Raw genomic sequence first — 17965 nt, 5'->3', positions numbered from 1 at the left:
GCTAAACGTCCCGAGTTATGACAGCATTTCATATCCCTCTGAGATTTAAAAAAAAAAAGTATTTTGAATTGAATTGATGTTTTCTTTTTTTACTTTAGTTTTATAATAAAAATTGAGTAATGATTGAGAAGCAGTTTGAGATTGCTATCTGTTAGCTAGAGTTAGTTCCTGTTAAAGCTGAGGTTGTGCAACACTTTCTGCTAGCTATTTTCCTTTAAAGTAAGTTAGTTAACTGACAACTGAGCGCCTCTATTGTCTAACTATAGAATGATAAATGGACTTGCCAAAACCTATACGTACGTGAACTCCCTTCCTTTAGTGACGTTTCCTTTAATGAATGACGACGTGTTCGTCGACTCCTCTCTGCTACTCTGATTGGTTCACATTTGGAAATGACATTAACCAAGATGGCGCCAGGAGACAGAGGAAAGTGATGCCAGAGAGGAACAACAAGCGTCGTAGCTGGCACAACAGTGTGCACACATTCTTTCTTTACGGCTGATTACAACCAGACTTGTGTGGCGTCTCCGAGCAGCTGACGTCCCGAGGAGCCGATGAGATCAAGCTACTCTGTCAACTGTTTGCTAACAAGCGGCTAAAAGTGGCTAACGTTTAGCGCTCTGTAACTGCGGAAGGCGAGTAAGAGAGAAGGCAACAGCCTCAAGCAGAAGTTCGCTTCTTTGAAAAGTAACGTCTCCATATCATACATTTAAACCAGCTTTTTTTGGGATTCTGGTGGAGTCAAAGCGGTTGTCAGGGAAGTTACGTCGTCGATCTGATAAGGTGAGACGAGGAGAGGCGTCATCTTTGCTTCTTTGACGCCATGGCTCACTCCCCTCTTCAGAGTGGACTGCCGGGGGTTCAGGTAAATATAACATAATGCTCTCAATATAAGAGTTAAATTATTTTTCTTTTAATCTTGCATCTTATGCCTCTGAAGACTGCTATCTACGTGTAGGCAAAGTCACATTTTCCACCTCTGTCACATTTGGGTTTCACTGATAAAAAGTTATCAAAGTCCATTTAGGTTCCTGGTAAAACTGCCTCTCTTATTACTTAGTTAAATGCAGATTGTTCTTATTCTTGTCTAGATTTTTTTTTCTTTGAATTTTTATATATATATATATATATATATATATATATATATATATATATATATATATATATATAAAATTAGAGCAGTCTGTGTCCCATTTTGAGTTTCTTTCTCTCTTTTTTCAATTGCATGAATACTCTAGCGTTGTAATTTCATTATACTTAATAGAGATTTTTTCTCTGTTTAGTGCAATTCTCTAAAATTGAACCTTCAAAGTGTCTTACATTTTGTACTATAGGTGAAGATATTTATATGTTCTGTAAATCTATCACTTTGCATATATGGGATAGGAAACAAGTACATTTTTTGGCAACTTTTTAACAACTTAGCACAATAATTTAAATAGATCAGAATCATTCTTGATGCCAACGTGAAAAAAAAAAAAAAATCAAATTTAACTATAAGGGACCAAAAGAAAGTCAGCTTTGTTTTAGGTTTTTATCTAAAAAAAGACTTTCATTGCTATAATTGACATTTGTAGTGTTAAAATTAGAAAATCTGTGAATATTTCTGTAAGGTAAAAACTAAAGTTAATTTTGACATGTAATATTTTTCTTTCAATTAGGGTTGCACCTAATTGCACCTAATGAGGAAAATACTCCGATGACAATATAGATTACGATGAATCCAAATTTTTCTGACTCTTCTTCTTTTTCGTCATCTAGAATGCCCCAACATCGTTCAAGAATTTTTGCATCTCAGCCTCTAAAAATAAAAATCAGGTGTGGGCAGTGAATAAATTAAAATCCATTCAATTGATTACAAACATTTTTAGCATGCAGAATTTGTATGCATGGCACTTAAAATATAATATACTAATAAGTATTGTATCCATTCAGTTACTTGCACTACAATATTGCGCTACAGTGCTATTGCGATATCGAGCAGAATTTGATATATTGTGCATCTCTACTTTTGAGCATTTTTGTGCCCAAGGGTCATAGGTGGCCCCAATTTATTTAAAATCGGAATAAAATTTGCACAAAATTTGACCACCATAAGCATTGCTGCCTATTTCAATACATTAGAAAATCTTTTTTCAGTTGTTTTTAAAATGTGTGTACTCATTAATATTTATCAATTTTATGCAATTAGTTATACAAAATAAAAAAAGTATGATCCTGATGTGTTGTGTCCAAATTGGACATGCTGGTATGAGTTTGTACTTTATTATGACTTATCATCACCTTTATTAAAGACTCAAGTAAGTGTCTTTAATAAAGGCATATTTAAAAGAAAGCGACTAAATAGTCTTATCACTTTCTGCAATGCATATATTCACTTCAGATTCAGATTTATTCGTGTCCCAAGTGGGTAACATCAGCTACTTGCTGTAACATCTGTTACAGCAAGTATAAAAACTAAAAGACAAAGTATCAAAGTTAAAAAAAAAAATAAAAACAATAAAACATACCAAAAAGGACATCAAATACAAATCAATGCACAATAGGAAGAGTAGTAGTATATATCATTGTCAACCGACAGTTGCTACGAACACATTCAGGTGTGAGTCCTCCTACCCTGTCCTGCATTAAAAAGAGAAATTGCTGTAGGAACTAAAGAGTGCCTACAGCAACTTGTACCTGTTGCTTTTTACACGAAGAAGCCTGAGCCAGAGGACAGAAACTGGAACTCGGCATGTAAAGGATGACGGCTGTCAGCAAGAATGGCTTTAGTTTTCCTTGTGATCTATTTATTGAACAGTTCAGTAAGTGAGTACTGTTCAACTCCTAAGATCTTATTACCAGTATGTATTACTCTGCTAAGGGCATTTTTTGACCTGATACTAAGACTTCCAAACCAACAGAGTAGAGAAACTGTCAACACAGATTCAATATATGATCTTTAAAACAGGATCATAATTTGCTTATCAACCTGAAACTTTGCAAGCTTTATTAAACAAAATAATCTTTGCTGGCCCATTTTTTTGCAGGTTCTCTGAATGGTAGGTAAATTTGAACTTATTATCCAAAATAGTCCCAAGACATTTGTAGTTTTCTACTGTCTCCACTGTCTAACCTTTAATTGCTGTTTGATTTGTGTTATGGGGCTTCTGTCTAAAATCAATGCACATGTCCTTTGTTTTCTGTACATTTAATAAAAGAAAAGCATTATCACACCAGTCAACAAATTTATCGACCACAGGGCCATGGGAATGTTCATCATTATGTAGAAGGCTAACTATCACTGAATCGTCTGCAAATTTTAATATTATAATATTACCCTTACACTTCGTGTTAAATAAGAAAATTAGCATAGAGTCAAACATTTCTTTTTTCTTCATAGCTGAGCAACTCTAAGCCACCATGTTGATATGAACAGCAACCTGTTAAAATGCTATGTCCAAGTTTGCAAAAATCACAACCAAAACATCACTTTTCTTTAAAACATCCCTTAATTTGTATTTATCTGCACATGTTATGGTGTGATAGCAGCTCTTTTGTAGTTTGTCTTTCAAAGCGTTGCTTAGTTGCAGTTAAGGTTTGTTCAGCGTCTGTTGCACTTTGGTTTTCTGACCATGTGCACCAATCAACCACAAAGTTGATTGGTGCATATGGTAGAGAATCAAAAACGTGCTTTTAGAGCGACCTTCAAGCAGCAATAGTTGTCCCAGCAAACCTGCTGACTATGGAAGCAGCAATTGCATTCCAGTGATATGTGAGCTTTGATCACACGGTTATTTTTCCTGTTGTTTATACAGAAATCATGCTCAACATTATAAATTTCATCTGGATGACTGATCACACCAGTGTTGTGATAGCTTTGTGAGTTTGTTGTTGTTGCACTGCTTAGTTCTGCACCACGTTGCATTTTCGTGTTGTAAAGTCCTTTCAGTTCAGCATTTCCCTCTGCCAGCTGTTCAAAGGGCCGTTTCTCATCCCGCCTTCCTTGTTGATTTGACCATCATGCATTAGCAGTTTTACAGGAAACTATTCTCACAGGGCCCAGGCAGTAAAGCAATTTAGTCATCGTTTTACAGCTAGAGCTAGGTTTTGGAGGTAGTTTGCTTTAAGTTTTCATTTAAAAAACTAATGCTACTTTACACTCTAAATTCAAATTGTGCTCTGTAGTGCCATATTATTAATGTTTTGCAACTATTTTTACTAATTATTTTTGAAGGCAATTATTCCCACTCTGGAGCTCTGCAGGGAAATGAGCCATTTAGCTCTGTCAATAATTTAGAATGCAGTTCCTCTGTTTTTGTTTAGCCTTTGCTTTGGAGGCTATTAAGCCACGATGATATATGTATGTTATGTGGTTTTATGATGCAAATATTACTCATAACAGCAGTTCGGAGGTGAGGAGAATGTCACTGCATACAGATGTCAAGGTCTTATGTGGTTATATTAGTAGTAGGTAATAATCATATCAATTTAAAGTTGTTAAGCTTTGCTTACCTGATGCAGTTATTCATTTTTATTACCTTGTATGTATAAAGTTTCTCAGAAAATGAATTTCTAGTGCAAGAATCGAGCTATTGACGTCTATTAGCTTAGCTATAAAATATTTAATCACAATTGATTAGCTGTATTGACTGCACTGATGTTGCAAATACGTTGTTTGTGTAATTCATCACAAATACTAACGTGGTATGAGATCTGTCATCCAGATGGCAAGTGCTTGACTGAAGTGGTACAGAGTGAACATGTACCAAGGTGTGAGAGAGTGAAGCTTGAACTGACTCCCATCATTATACACTAGTAGTATAAAACCACGGGACATCTACATTCTGTCCCGCATCTCGCTGCCTCCACAAAGACATGATGTTTTTACATGGAGTATAAACAGGTTATTAATGATGATCAAAATCTTTTGTTGCTGATTAAATGAAAGATTTGGTGCAATTATACAAAAAAAAATTAACCTTTTAAGTTGGAGAATAATTTTTAAATAGTTTATCTGGAAACAAAAAGTTAAGACCTTTCTTTTCCATCTTCTTAGTTGTTGCCACGTATTTAAAATGAATGTTACAGGATTTCCCAGGTTACCTGCAGTAGTACTTTCTAAAGAATGAAACTTTATTTGTTGTACTTGCATAACGGGTTCATTTAAATTGCTTTAAGATATAATTACAAATATCTGCAAGCTGATTATAATTTATTAGCTAATTTTATTGCCGACTTCTCCACACTTATGTGGGATGTTGTCCAAAAATGGAACTAGGTTTAAGTGGAGTAACTCTGTTACACTGGTTCTGATTTGTTGTTTTTGTAGACTTGAAATGCTTGTTTTGCAAATTATTTCCTCTGTCCACAGCATCACTGTCCTCCCACAGTGACTCGTTTAAGATATTTTGATTACATGAGTTACAACATTTCATTTCTCTTTGGGACAGATTAAATATTTTTTACTTTAATCAATCTCATGCTCAGATGTCAGATTTTATTAGTGGCAAAAATTATTTACAGCAGTTATTTCTGGTATTTTGCAGGTCTTTCCCTTGAGTTGAGCTTAAATTGGCTACTTAGTTAGATGACAGTTTTTGCTATATAAATGATTATAGTCAACTGCAGCAACAAACGATGTTCTAACTAATTTTAATGATTTTTACACAATTAACTAAATATAGGAGGAGTTTACCCTGTTTTTAGATAAACAAGAATGAGTAGGAGCAAACATACACTTCCACATGCACCTGGTACAGACACATAAATATGCATTTAAACTTAGGTTCCCTGTTTCCTATTGTTTGACTAAAATTTAAGTGTTTTCTTTCTCTGTGTGTGTTTTTTATTTTTTTCTAAGAATTTCAACGCCGATCCAGAGGAACTTTTTACCAAGCAGGAGCGGATAGGAAAAGGCTCCTTTGGAGAAGTCTTTAAAGGCATCGACAGAAATACTCAGAAAGTTGTAGCCATTAAAATTATCGATCTCGAGGAGGCCGAGGATGACATAGAAGATATCCAACAAGAAATTACAGTGCTGAGCCAATGTGACAGCCCCTTTATTACCAAATACCATGGATCTTATCTCAAGGTAAGCTTTTATGTTTAAGGAAGCACTTGTAATAGTCTATGTTCAGCAAGATTGACAAGGTAATGGTGAGTTTCTGCACGCCAGAATAAGCAATGTTGGTCAATAAATAATTGAGAAGGATAATGGAGTAATTGCCTTTGAAATATGGCACAGATACTTGGAGAAAACAAGTCATAAAGTCGGCTGACTTTGTGGACTGTTAACGCTGCGTTTTAGAAGTGCTTAAACATTTGAAAGTTGTGGTTCAGACTATTGCAGTTCGGGCAGCATTCAGACTCTCTAAAATTAGAAGTAGGGCGGTTATAGAAGCAGAAACTGTCATGTTCAAGCTTCCCTAAAACTGAAAGATTATTAAAGCTTCATGGTTTCATTTTGGAACTAGTGGATTTAGATATAATCTAAGCAGCAACAAGAAACAAACAAATGCGTAATTGCAGTTGCTGTATTGACTCCAAATATTTTCTAAATATAATATATAATTTCATGCTACACTTAATGGAGCTTGGAAAGCCTCTCAAAGCTTTTACGGTGCTGCATAAACACCAAAACTGGAGAAAAGTGCTCCATTAGCTAAACTGCAGAGTGCTGCTGAGTATGGCAGAGAATTAAGGCTTTTGTGTGGTATTTGTGCATTTATTAATGCTTGTGCCTCACAAAACTTCGTACATCTCTGTTATTGCATTATATCTACAAAGATAACTTTTTTTATGCATGGTTATGTGGTACTATATATTCTGCACTATTCCTCTTTGCTATTCTTATTTTGTTCGTTTTGGATATAAATTGTTGGTTAAGTTATTTCAAAGACTCAGATGTGAAGTCTTTTTAGAGTTTCTCATGTTAAAATCACATTTCAGAGTACCAGCACATTAGAGACCCAATCAAAACTGTCAGATGACTGATTACCCCACGTTAATAACTCAGAAATAGTCCAAATAGTTTAGATGTATTTTTATTTTTTCCCTACTTATGGAAAGTTTCTGTTTATAGGTCTGTGGTGCATTTCTATACTAAAGAAAAAGATATAAAACCTCAGATAATTCACAAAGATATATTAACATTCATGGAAAAACCTTACATAACCTTGTATTGAAGCAGAAAGTACGGCGGCCCAGTAAGAAAGGCTTACAGTATTCAATTATGCTGCATGAACTGATTAGTATTATTGCGAGGGAACGCACAAGAAAAAAAATTCCCCATATCTAATTGTTGAGTTAAAAGTGCTGCAAGGCATTTAGCAGAAAATTTGTCACTTTACCATCTAACTGATGAATTACCAAAAAAAAAAGCATTGCTGTTGTTTTATGTACTAAAAATTAGCCTCCTCATTTTCACAAATAGTTGAAGTTGAATTGAAGTTGAAATGCAGAAAAAAGTTGACTGGAAAACAAAACATGAGTTTACATTGTTTTTTTTATCATAAAATACATAAGAAAGAAGTAAAATGACTTGTTTTGCAGTTTTTGCAGCAAAGTGTTTCTCGTTGCTTTCAAAGTTTGGTCACTAAGTTAACCATAAAACAGAAGAAGAGCCTAAAAATCTGCAGTAATGGGTACAATAAGGAAATGCTGCTCTGTCTGAAATGACAAAAATATTCAGTGCATCAAACTACACTGAACTGCTAAATTAGTCTCACCCATCAGCTCGATTAAACAGCTGGAATTATCAAACAGGGTGCCAAATATTATTAAGAGATATCAGAATAAAAGGGGCTAAATGCATACTTTTCAATTTTGTGATTTTAATCCTTTATTGCTTTCATAAAATATCAATAAAATATATTGCATTTTCTGGTTGTACTATGACAAAATGTTGAAGGGTTGAAAATTCTTTTGCCAGGAACTGTGCCTGTTTTTTGAAAGCAGAGCTTTTTCTGTGATTGGTTTTCTTCTAAGTTGATTATTGATCAATTTAAGAGAAAACTGTATTCCGTAATTGTCATTCTTACCTTTTTCTAGCTGTTTATTATGCATCCTTAACACCTATGATATGATGAAAATGTAAAGTTTTAATTCAAAATTTTCTGTTGCATTTGATATGTATACATGTTAAAAAATATCCTATTTATTCCTCAGGGTACAAAATTATGGATTATTATGGAATATTTGGGAGGAGGATCTGCTCTGGATTTGGTAAGATACTAATTGCAAATTGATTACCAACTTAAAACAACTTGGAGAAAAATACCTAGAGAACAGTTTGTACTCCTATGGCACGGAGTCACAAACTTGTCTCTCTGTCCCAGTTGGAACCGGGTGCCCTGGATGAAACACAGATAGCCACAATCCTGAGGGAAATTCTGAGAGGGCTCGAGTATCTGCACTCTGAGAAGAAAATCCACCGAGATATCAAAGGTAAATCTAATAAATGCTTTGCTCTGTGTTTGAACAGTAATTAGTGTCATCTGGTCAGCATGGTGCCTATTATCCAGTTTTATTGCTTTAGTGAGTTTAGAATGCGGCGGCATCAGCGTTTAGCAGGAAGTGCACAATAATTTCTTCGCTTTGTGTCCGTGTATAAGTCTTCTTGCCTACGGTGCAATCAGATAAAAAAAATCAAACGCTGCTTCCGACACATTATGTTTGTTTTGTCAATATTATTTGTAACATTTCCTAGTAAGAAGTTACTAGTTTTACAATCGTCCATGCTGCTAAGGTGATGGAGACACAACCTGGCTTTTTTAAAATTATTATTCTGTGAGACTACTGCACTGTTTTGCTTCCCGGAGGAGTAAATGATGTGTTTTGTCTAATTAACTGCTACTTTTAGCTGCCAACGTGTTGCTGTCAGAGCAAGGCGAGGTAAAGCTGGCGGACTTTGGTGTGGCGGGTCAGTTAACGGACACGCAAATAAAGAGGAACACTTTCGTTGGAACACCTTTCTGGATGGCACCTGAAGTCATAAAGCAATCTGCCTACGATTCAAAGGTCAGTTAACATGATTACAGTGTTGAAACGCAGACCGGAATTCAGCTACATCACTGCTGTAAAAGATAAAGTGCAAATGAGTCTAAAAGCCTTCAGCTATCAACTTTAAGGCAACTTGCTGCTTAATTCTTTCTAGGATAGGAAAAGACTTAAGCATTTTCATTACTCTTAATGAAAATTAAATTAAATTTATCTGACACGTTAATGCATTTAAAACCTTATCTTTGCATAATCTGCCTATTGTGTATGTTTCTGATATTAAATCAGATGAAACCTTTTTTCTGTTTCAGGTCAGTAAGGATTACTAGAATTTGTTTTATTTGCTAAATACCAGAATAATAAGATGTATTTTGTTTTTATTATTATTATTATTTGTTTTAGAGAATTTCTATTTACTTTCTTCGATGTCAGACAATATGCTTACTATACAGTTTGACTCCAGTCACTATTCGTTGTCATCATTGCTGTAGAAAAAGAATCTTATAGCTGATAAAGCGTCAGTTATAGTGATGAGTGAGCTGCGTTCAGCTTTTCATGAGCCAGAAAGGTTTCAAGTTTGAAAAAAAGGTTTTGCAGCAAATGTGTGCAAACACAATGTCTCAGCATCTGAAGAGACCAACTCAGGAGCCACTTAACGTTGTTCATCCAGGGACTAACAGACAAAACCTGCTGAATGCAAGACATGAAGTTAGACACTTTTTCTGTCAGCTACATTCTCCAATCCATAAACATTGATAGAAACTTGAAGAGATTAGTTTGAACCCGTTTTTTGATTAAGGTGTTCAGCTTCATTTCTGCCCTTTTTATTGATATTTGTCTTTGTGGACACACATAGTTAGCAGCATAATAAATTAAATAAAAAAAAATAGATAGAAAGTAAACATTGAAGAAATACAGTTAGGGATGTTAAGTTTCCAATATTATACTTTATGTATGATAACAAAAACAGATTTTTTCTTTGGTAATGGCAAAGAAGAAAATAACTTATTTCTGTCGATTCTTCATTCAATCATATTTGACTTTCACAACACAATCGTCTTCCTTTTTTTTAATTCCACTCAGTTTATTAAGATAGCACCAATTCACAACACTTTTATTCACATTCCAAAAAATACTTTTAAATTCATTAATAAGTGCTTTAATGTGTTTTAAGTGCGTATTTGTATTTTATTTTGTGGCAGGCCTTAAGTGGGAAATTTTGCTGTAAGTGATTATATTTAGTAGATTTTTTTTATTTTTAGAAAAGATGAATTAATCCAATAAAAGTTTGTCAATATGAAAATGTGTGTCTTAGTGTTTTAAGGTGGTTGTCAATACGGTGGTATTTGGAAATTTTAGTATTTACTGACATGGTGAAACATTTTTGGGTCTTTTGAGTTCATCTACTGTACAACTCAAATCATTTTACCTTCAGACAGACGGTTTATCTACCATAATTATGTAGAACCTGTGACCTTTATATTATATTTATTGTGTTAAACCACAATGAAGCGTTGTTCTTCTGTTTTTACCTTCAACATTTCACTGACCCCCGTCAGCTTGTGTTGGTGCTGAACTTTAAAGCACAGTTCTAGACGTGTTTTCTGGTCTAAAAAGGCCCCAGTGGATAATTTTGGAACAACCACAACATGAGTCAGTGTGGCTCCTCTGCAGCTGCTGTATCACTGTCTCCTTTTTAGCAGAAGTCTTCTATCCACTAAGTCATTGAGTATAAATGTCATTTCCCAGTGTGTTGACAGACCGATTGTAGGAAAGGCAAGAGGTTTTTCTCTCCTTGTGAAATTCTCCTATTTTCCTTGTTTCACAGGCAGATATCTGGTCATTAGGAATAACTGCTATAGAACTGGCTAAAGGAGAGCCGCCCCACTCTGAACTTCATCCTATGAAAGTCTTATTCCTGATCCCAAAGAACAATCCGCCGACACTGGAAGGAAACTACAGTAAACTTCTGAAAGAGTTTGTTGAATCCTGTTTAAATAAGGAGCCTAGCTTTGTAAGTTTCAACAGCCTTGCTGTTGCGCAACAGTTTAGAGACCAAAACTTGAGAAATAGATCCTTTGAAAATTCACTGCTGTTTGTGTTTTGTTTTTTTTCTTCCCACAGAGGCCAACAGCCAAAGAGTTGCTAAGACACAAGTTTATTGCGAAGCATGCCAAAAAGACGACCTATCTGACCGAGCTGATCGACAGATACAAGAGGTGGAAGTCGGAGCAGTCGCGGGAAGACTCGAGCTCCGACGACTCGGACGAGTAGGTTCATCGTGCGACCTTCCAGACGAGCGCGGTCGTACGAGGTACCCTGATGTGTCTGAACCTTGCCTCACTGCAGGGAGCTGGAGGAGGGCGGCAAATCTAAATCGAACGACAGCTGGATCTTCGGCACCATCAAGGACCACAGTCCGGTTGAGGAGTCGCCACCTGAGCCCGTTGAGCTAGCTGAGCCTGCAGAGCTGCAGGTGCAGGTGGAGGCGCAGGAGGAGACTTCAGAGAGCTTGTCGTCACAGAGCTTAACATCAATATTCTCTCCATTGTTCTCTGAGGTATTATATAATCAATAACTTTCTTCTAATGAAAATAATTCTGTTGAACATTTGGTATAATTCAAACTTCAGGATTCAAACTCAAACTGGATTTGTGTTTTTGATCTGTTTTCTGTTATCAGGTTTGGGTAGGGATGCAAAACAAAACATTTCCTCCAGCTCCATTTTATGCAAAATATAAATCTAAATGTAAAAACTTCTAACTCCTTATGTAGGCTGCTCTGCTGATAACTTCTGGAATACTTTCACCCAAAAAAAAATACACGACATTTCTAGGATGTTTGGGTTCACACCTGGTCAAGTGTATTTGTATAGCAAATACAATCCAGCAACAAGTCGGTTCAAAGCAACCATTTGTTCAAAAATGTGAAAAAATGTCTCCAGAAATAGACTAGAAAAAACAAGTCTGCACTTGTAAAGTCAAAATTATTTTGTGATCCTGAAACTTAAATTAAATCCGCCTCCACATACATATGTATGAAATTCAACAACAAAAAAATAATTAGACATCTGTTATTGCAGTTAAGAGCAACGGGTGAGACGAGTAATGGAAAGCCAGAAGCTGCAGAGGAGCTGAGGAAGGCCATTTTCCTGGCAGAGAACATTCACCCTGGCATCTGCGACTCTCTGGTGGCCGAACTGCTGCAGAGACTTCAGAGGTAAGTTAAGCTCATGCGGTGCAAAACCATGTGAACTTTTTTCAGATTTTCTCCCTTTAGAGCTACAAGAAGTATAAGTGGAAGGGAAATGGTGCATGGTTTTCAAAGGTTTTTTTCCAAGTGAAAATTCAAAAGACATTTATATTCAAACCACTGTATTCTGATACCACCTAAACAAGATCCATGGCATCAAACTGTCCGCTGAAGTCTAAAATTTTGAAAATATTTGCAGGCACTATGGAGTTAGTTTTTTAAAATACTTTTTTAAAAATATAAATCCACTGGCCTCAGTTTGATTATGTTTGGTTTTACTTTAATCTGTTATTTATTTGTACATAGTTATGTTAGAAAGAGCAAGAAAAACTTTCCAAATAACACAACACTTATTTTGTTTTTGATTTTCTACAATTTTGAAGTATTTCTGTGCTGTCAGATTTTAACAAAATGCAAAAAAAAAAAAAAAAAGAAATTGGCCAAAAAATGTACATCTCCTGCACTGAGACACACATCCTCATTTCTCAGCGGCTTTTTTAGATATTTGTAGGAAGGATTCACAAGTAGAAATACTTTTTCCCAAATTTGTGCCTAATTACATGTTTCTCCTTTGCAGCCTTTTGCCACCTTATGAAGAGTTTTGTGTGAAAATCTTATATAAACCACCCTTTAAAACCTTAAACCATTTGAAGTCTCTTCTGATTAGGATTACCTCTCTATGATTCTCTCCTCTAAACTTTTTAAAAACTGAACATTTTAGTGCTTCCATTGTTTGTGTAGTTAAAAACAACAGTTCTCTTGCCATGTCTTGACTTGTCTTGAGTTGAAACCTTTGAAATCTGAACGGTTTGCTCTGACGTCTCCCAGGTTTTCTGTGCCGCAGGCGGCCACCGCCCAGTGACGGCCGTCGCTTCCCGCCTCTGTCCTGCTCTCCCACCCCGACGGCAGCAGTCAGATCTCCTCTGGCCTCCTCAACTGAGATGAATTTTCTCCCAGGAAGGCCTGCGTCACTCGTTTGGCTGAAGCAAATACTCCTGGCCTCCTTACCGTGTGTTTATCTGCTCACAGAGCACCAGAGGGTTGAACACAGGCTGGTCGGCGGCTGCTTACCCAGCTGCCAGCTGCTTTCCGATGTCCCCTCTTTCTTCCTCTTTCTCAACCGTTTTATTTTTAGACTGGAGTTAGTGATCTTTCTTTTTTCTAGCAGGCGTGTGGAGTTTTTGGTTAGTTTGTTTTTTATTTACAAAAGTTTACACTCTGTTCCCTTTTCGGAAGAAAACCCCTTGCTTAGTTTGTTGTGTGCGTGTGGTAGTGAGAGATAACGAGTGGCAGCGTTCTGTTGAAAACTCAGGTATCCTGCTTTAAGTAGATTGGGTCGTCTGGGAGACGGAAGGAGCTCTTATGGGTGGTTGTACAGACTTGTAAATAAGCTCATTTCTATAGATTGTTGAAAGTGTAACAGGGCGGTTGAAACAAAATGGCCAAATGCAAAGTATAGGCTGTTGGGTAAAGATTGCCTTGCTTCTTCTTTTGTACATGAGTATTTTTTTTTTGTTCTCGTCTCCAGTTTAAATGTTCATCCCTCCGCCGTTGTTTTGCCGCTGAATTTCTTGACTTTTTTTTTTTTTTTTTAATCCTCACTTTTTGCTGTGGCTGTAATGTTGTGGTAGAATGTAAAAGCTGGCTGGGTTTTTAAAGCCTCCCCAGTTGAAACACTGGATGCTGTTCCCAGCCTTCGTTCCAGGAGGGTGGGCTTTGTCGACCTCATCCTCTCCTGTTTGCTGTGCGTGATTGCTCAGAGAAACTGAGGTTTCGTCCATTCATTCCATTAAAATGGCAGTGCCATCATCTTGTTCATAAATCAGCAGACTCTTAGTCTTCCTAGGAGCTGCACTGGTACTTCCTCTGGGTACCTTTTTAATTGCACTTCAAGTATAAATGCCTTTACTAATAGCAAAGTAGCCATAAAGCAGTAGCATGACAATTGCAGTATTTTTGCAGGAATGCGCCGTATTACAGAGTGAGGACAGTCGACTGGTCAGGCGGTGAAGTGTTTGCCTAGTTGTTTATTTGCATTTGGACTTGATGGGAGGTTTTCATACAGGCACATCTCAACTGTATTAGAATAAAATAATTGAAAAGTTCATATATTTCACCAATTTGAAACAGAGAGTGATTTTTTTTTTTTTTCAAATATCTGCTCATTTTATTGGTTATGGCCTTTTGTGAACAGAGACCCGAACATAAAATTGAAATATTAAACTTTTTTTTTTTTGAAGCAGAAATGTAAACAAAAACATTTGACTCTTACACTTCCCGGCCTTCTCAAGACTAGTGGGCCTGTTGCTTGTGCACCACACCTTTTCCTTCCACTAAACTTTCCATTAGTATGCTTGTTTACATCCATATGTGAAGGACCAGCTTCACACATATTCACCCTTCATGTGGAGAGGCTCACTAACTGGATAAATATGTAGGACCAAAGCATGACAAACTGAATTCTGGATTTTTTTGTTGGCCATATTCCATAACCATCAACATTTAAAGAAATAAACTATCTCACTCTCTGTGATTTGATTCCTTATAGTTTTGATTTTGTGTCTAAATAAACTTTTCGATTCTAATTTGCTGAGGGGTGCCTGTTGATGCTCAGTGAAATCCCACATAAGATAAAACTGCTGTCACATGTAAATATTAGGAGGCCAGAGACCAGCTGCACTGTCACTACTGTTCAAAGTGATTGTGCATGATAGTGTTAACGGCACAGAGCCCATAGAGCGACCTGGGTGGTATGCGTTGTAGCATACTATTACAGGATGGAAAGATTGTCCAGTCCTAAACAGTGATGAAGCAGCCTTATAATGTTTGTGATGAATGGGATCAATATTATCAGCTTTAAAAAGGTTGGATCAGATTTCTTTTCTTTTTTGTTTCCCGCTTTTGTCTTTTTGTTTGTGTTTTTTCTTGTTTGTTTTTTTTTTGCATTAAAATGCGTATGCGGTGACTCTTGGTGAGAAATAATAAAAGTATTACTTTCGTTTCTTTCCAGGAAACATGTTGAACAGTCAGTCTTTAAAGTCATTTACAAACCATTGCTGTCGTCGTTGGTCGTCTTTTCTGCACAACAGCAGTTGGTCGACTGCTGTTATGCTGTCCTTGCCATGAGGCGGTGTGTGTGCACAGCTTACGCTAAAGGAATAGTTCCTAAAGTTTAGGATTATTCATACTTCTAACAGTTTTAAAGTAATTGTTTAATTTTACGAACAGGTTTCTTTTGACTAGTGGGCAGAGTCCTAACATAAATGTTATATTTATTTATTATTATTATTTTTACATGTTAAATCTAAATCTGCCAGGAGTATGAATAATTTCAAGGCAAACTATAATTAAAACCTTTGACCTGGTAGCCTAATTGGGATTTTAAGATTTGTCAAAGGAAGAACTCTGTCCCACCTTTATTAAATAGTCATGGTACAATTAAATGCAATCCAAAGCAAGTTCTGGTTTGTTTGGTAAAATCTGGAAATATAAACCTTTTAGTCATGTATGAAATTTTGAAGCAGCGTCAGGATTCAGCATTTAACCATGGATTTATTAACTTTCTGACTTAAAAAATTACGTCCAGCAATTTCATGCATTTCAGAGTGAGTCAATATTATAGTTTGTAGTTCCGTCAGTGCTGGTATTCAGTGTCTCGGTGGGCATGGTGTGTTATGAGGTTCTCAGCAGATCATAAATAACCTTAAGTGACGAAATATACCCACATATTTACTGTAAAAACGGATAACATCATAACTTCTTAAACTCTAGTTTTTAAACAGATTTCAAAAACTAGAGTTTTTAAAATTGGCTCTAAAAAGACCAATTGGGGGTGCTCTTTTATTTTCCCCACATGATTTTCAAAGCAGCTGACTTTCTTTGTGAGGGGAAAAGAACAGCAGCAGGTGTGGGAGGGGGAACAAACCCCAGTCACTGTGGCGCAAAGTTAACTCTTTAAAACCTTGACATACCATAGGTACCATTAGCCTACCCATCATGCCTTGGTCTCTGTTATCAGCCAGTTTTGCCAGTGGGACCATTTGACCAAAAGCTCCTGGGTTTCCTAGACTGAGCAGATGTTCCTTTAACTTTGAAATTGTGCCTTTGAAAAAAATGGTCAGTTTTATTTCAGATTCCATAACTGCGGCTCTCAGCTGGTTAAGAAAAATGCGCCAGTAATGATGGAATGTTAGAAATCAGCAAACCAGATCAAAAGCCACAAGTATAGTTTAGCTTTGTCTGTTTCTGCTGTTCTGCAAAGTCGACTCGTCTTTTTTTTTTCTTTTTTGTGAAATGTGCCATTTCACCAATTTGCCTCTCTGATAATAAATGCAACATCATTTGCACCTTTTGCATGCTTCTCTTTTTATTTGTTGCACTTTCTGGGGTTTCTTTAAGTTTTGCGAGAAGTGGTACGACTCAATATCTTTCAGTCAAATCAATTTTTCTGTTTTTCCTGAGTTGTATGTAGGAGCATCACTTCTTTATTAAAAAAATCCATTTTTTTGTAGCTTGGGTCATGATTGTGTTTGTTTCTTTTAACACTGGAAAACAATCATTTAACGTGTACATTTCATGTGGTGTGACTTTGCTGGCAGTTTGCTTATTCACGGCAGTGCTGTTGGATTTATCAAATGCTGTCAAATGATTAAGAACAAAAATAATTAAAGATTGTTTGAACGTCTAAATTTTTGAATTTTTGTTTTGCTTGTCTGCATCTTTTTATTTTCTTCAGTGCCTTTTTGAAAATTCACACTGATTGTATTCTGTAATCTTAAAAAAAAAAAAGTTTTTCAAAATGTTAGTTTGAAATTGGTACTAAATTACTACAGCAAAGAGATGAAATATATCAGCCGTGTCTGAAGTGTAAAACCTATTTTCCACTGGTTTCACTTAAAGAAATGTTTTCAACAATCATATTTAACCATGGAACTGTAGGGATGTCAAGAACCTCTTATACTGCTGAATAAAACTCTTCTAGAAGCTAAAGTTGTGAATTTACCTAAAAACGTGTTCTGTATTTATTGATGATTCAAACTGAAATAAATATTTGTAGACTTCTAACCTTGAAATGTCATTTCTATCCAATCACTCACTCTCCAAAGCAGGATTTTGAAAAAGACGCAGAAGACAACTTGCACCGTCAGGATCTTGTGACATAACACTGTATGTCAATAAATGACAGGTTGCCCTGCAACCTGCAGGTTGCCGGTTGCCAGGGCAACAGAACAATTAAGAGTGGTAAATTAACCTAAGGTGCCTATTTGGTGATGGTGGGAGGAAGTAGAGTTCCTGAAAAGAATCTGTGGAAGTACAGGGAGAACATGAAAGCGCCACCCAATAAGAAAGTCCAGGACCTCCTTGGCTCAAGACCAGAAAAAAACATAAAAATCTATCTTGAATTCTTCAGAAAAAGTAATTGCAACCACAAAGACTTCTGGGAAAACATTCTGTGAACCGGTGGCATTTTAGGAAAAGCGATCATACTGACAGTAAAAAAAAAAAAAAAAAACGTGATGATTTGGGGACGATTTGTTGCTTCATGAACAATGTACTCTGTTCTCAGGCAGAAAATCCTGAAGAATGTTTTGCCATGAGGTTGTGGCTTAAAACTAAAGAGCCTTTGCATTACAACAGGGTAATGATTGAAGCTACACCAGCAAGTCCACCTCTGAGTGACAAAAAAGGAAGTTTAACTGGCATAGTTGAAGTCTAGATTGTCACATTGTGCATT

The 17965-nt window shown here is 36.2% G+C and overlaps 1 protein-coding gene across 1 annotated transcript; it reads left to right on the top strand.

Moving 5' to 3' along the window:
- Nucleotides 1-371: 371 nt before the first annotated feature.
- On the top strand, nt 372-17295 carry stk24a (serine/threonine kinase 24a (STE20 homolog, yeast)). The gene is made up of 10 exons (XM_032568061.1): nt 372-865; nt 5843-6073; nt 8149-8205; nt 8319-8427; nt 8843-9000; nt 10808-10993; nt 11104-11249; nt 11329-11539; nt 12062-12198; nt 13060-17295. Exons 1-10 carry the CDS (start codon nt 824-826, stop codon nt 13091-13093), a joined length of 1311 nt encoding a protein of 436 aa, XP_032423952.1. The 5' UTR covers nt 372-823; the 3' UTR covers nt 13094-17295.
- The last annotated feature ends 670 nt before the right edge of the window (nt 17296-17965 follow it).

The sequence above is a fragment of the Xiphophorus hellerii genome, chromosome 7, assembly GCF_003331165.1.
Source record: "Xiphophorus hellerii strain 12219 chromosome 7, Xiphophorus_hellerii-4.1, whole genome shotgun sequence".
Lineage (NCBI taxonomy): Eukaryota > Metazoa > Chordata > Actinopteri > Cyprinodontiformes > Poeciliidae > Xiphophorus > Xiphophorus hellerii.
The sequence above is the reverse complement of the archived record's forward strand: the minus strand, read 5'-3'. Positions and strand labels throughout refer to the sequence as shown.

Coding starts and splice junctions, on each gene's coding strand:
- stk24a (XM_032568061.1), top strand. CDS start 824: ATGGCTCACTCCCCTCTTCAGAGTGGACTGCCGGGGGTTCAG. Junction 6,074..8,148: donor ACCATGGATCTTATCTCAAG/GTAAGCTTTTAT, acceptor TTTATTCCTCAG/GGTACAAAATTATGGATTAT. Junction 8,206..8,318: donor GAGGATCTGCTCTGGATTTG/GTAAGATACTAA, acceptor TCTCTGTCCCAG/TTGGAACCGGGTGCCCTGGA.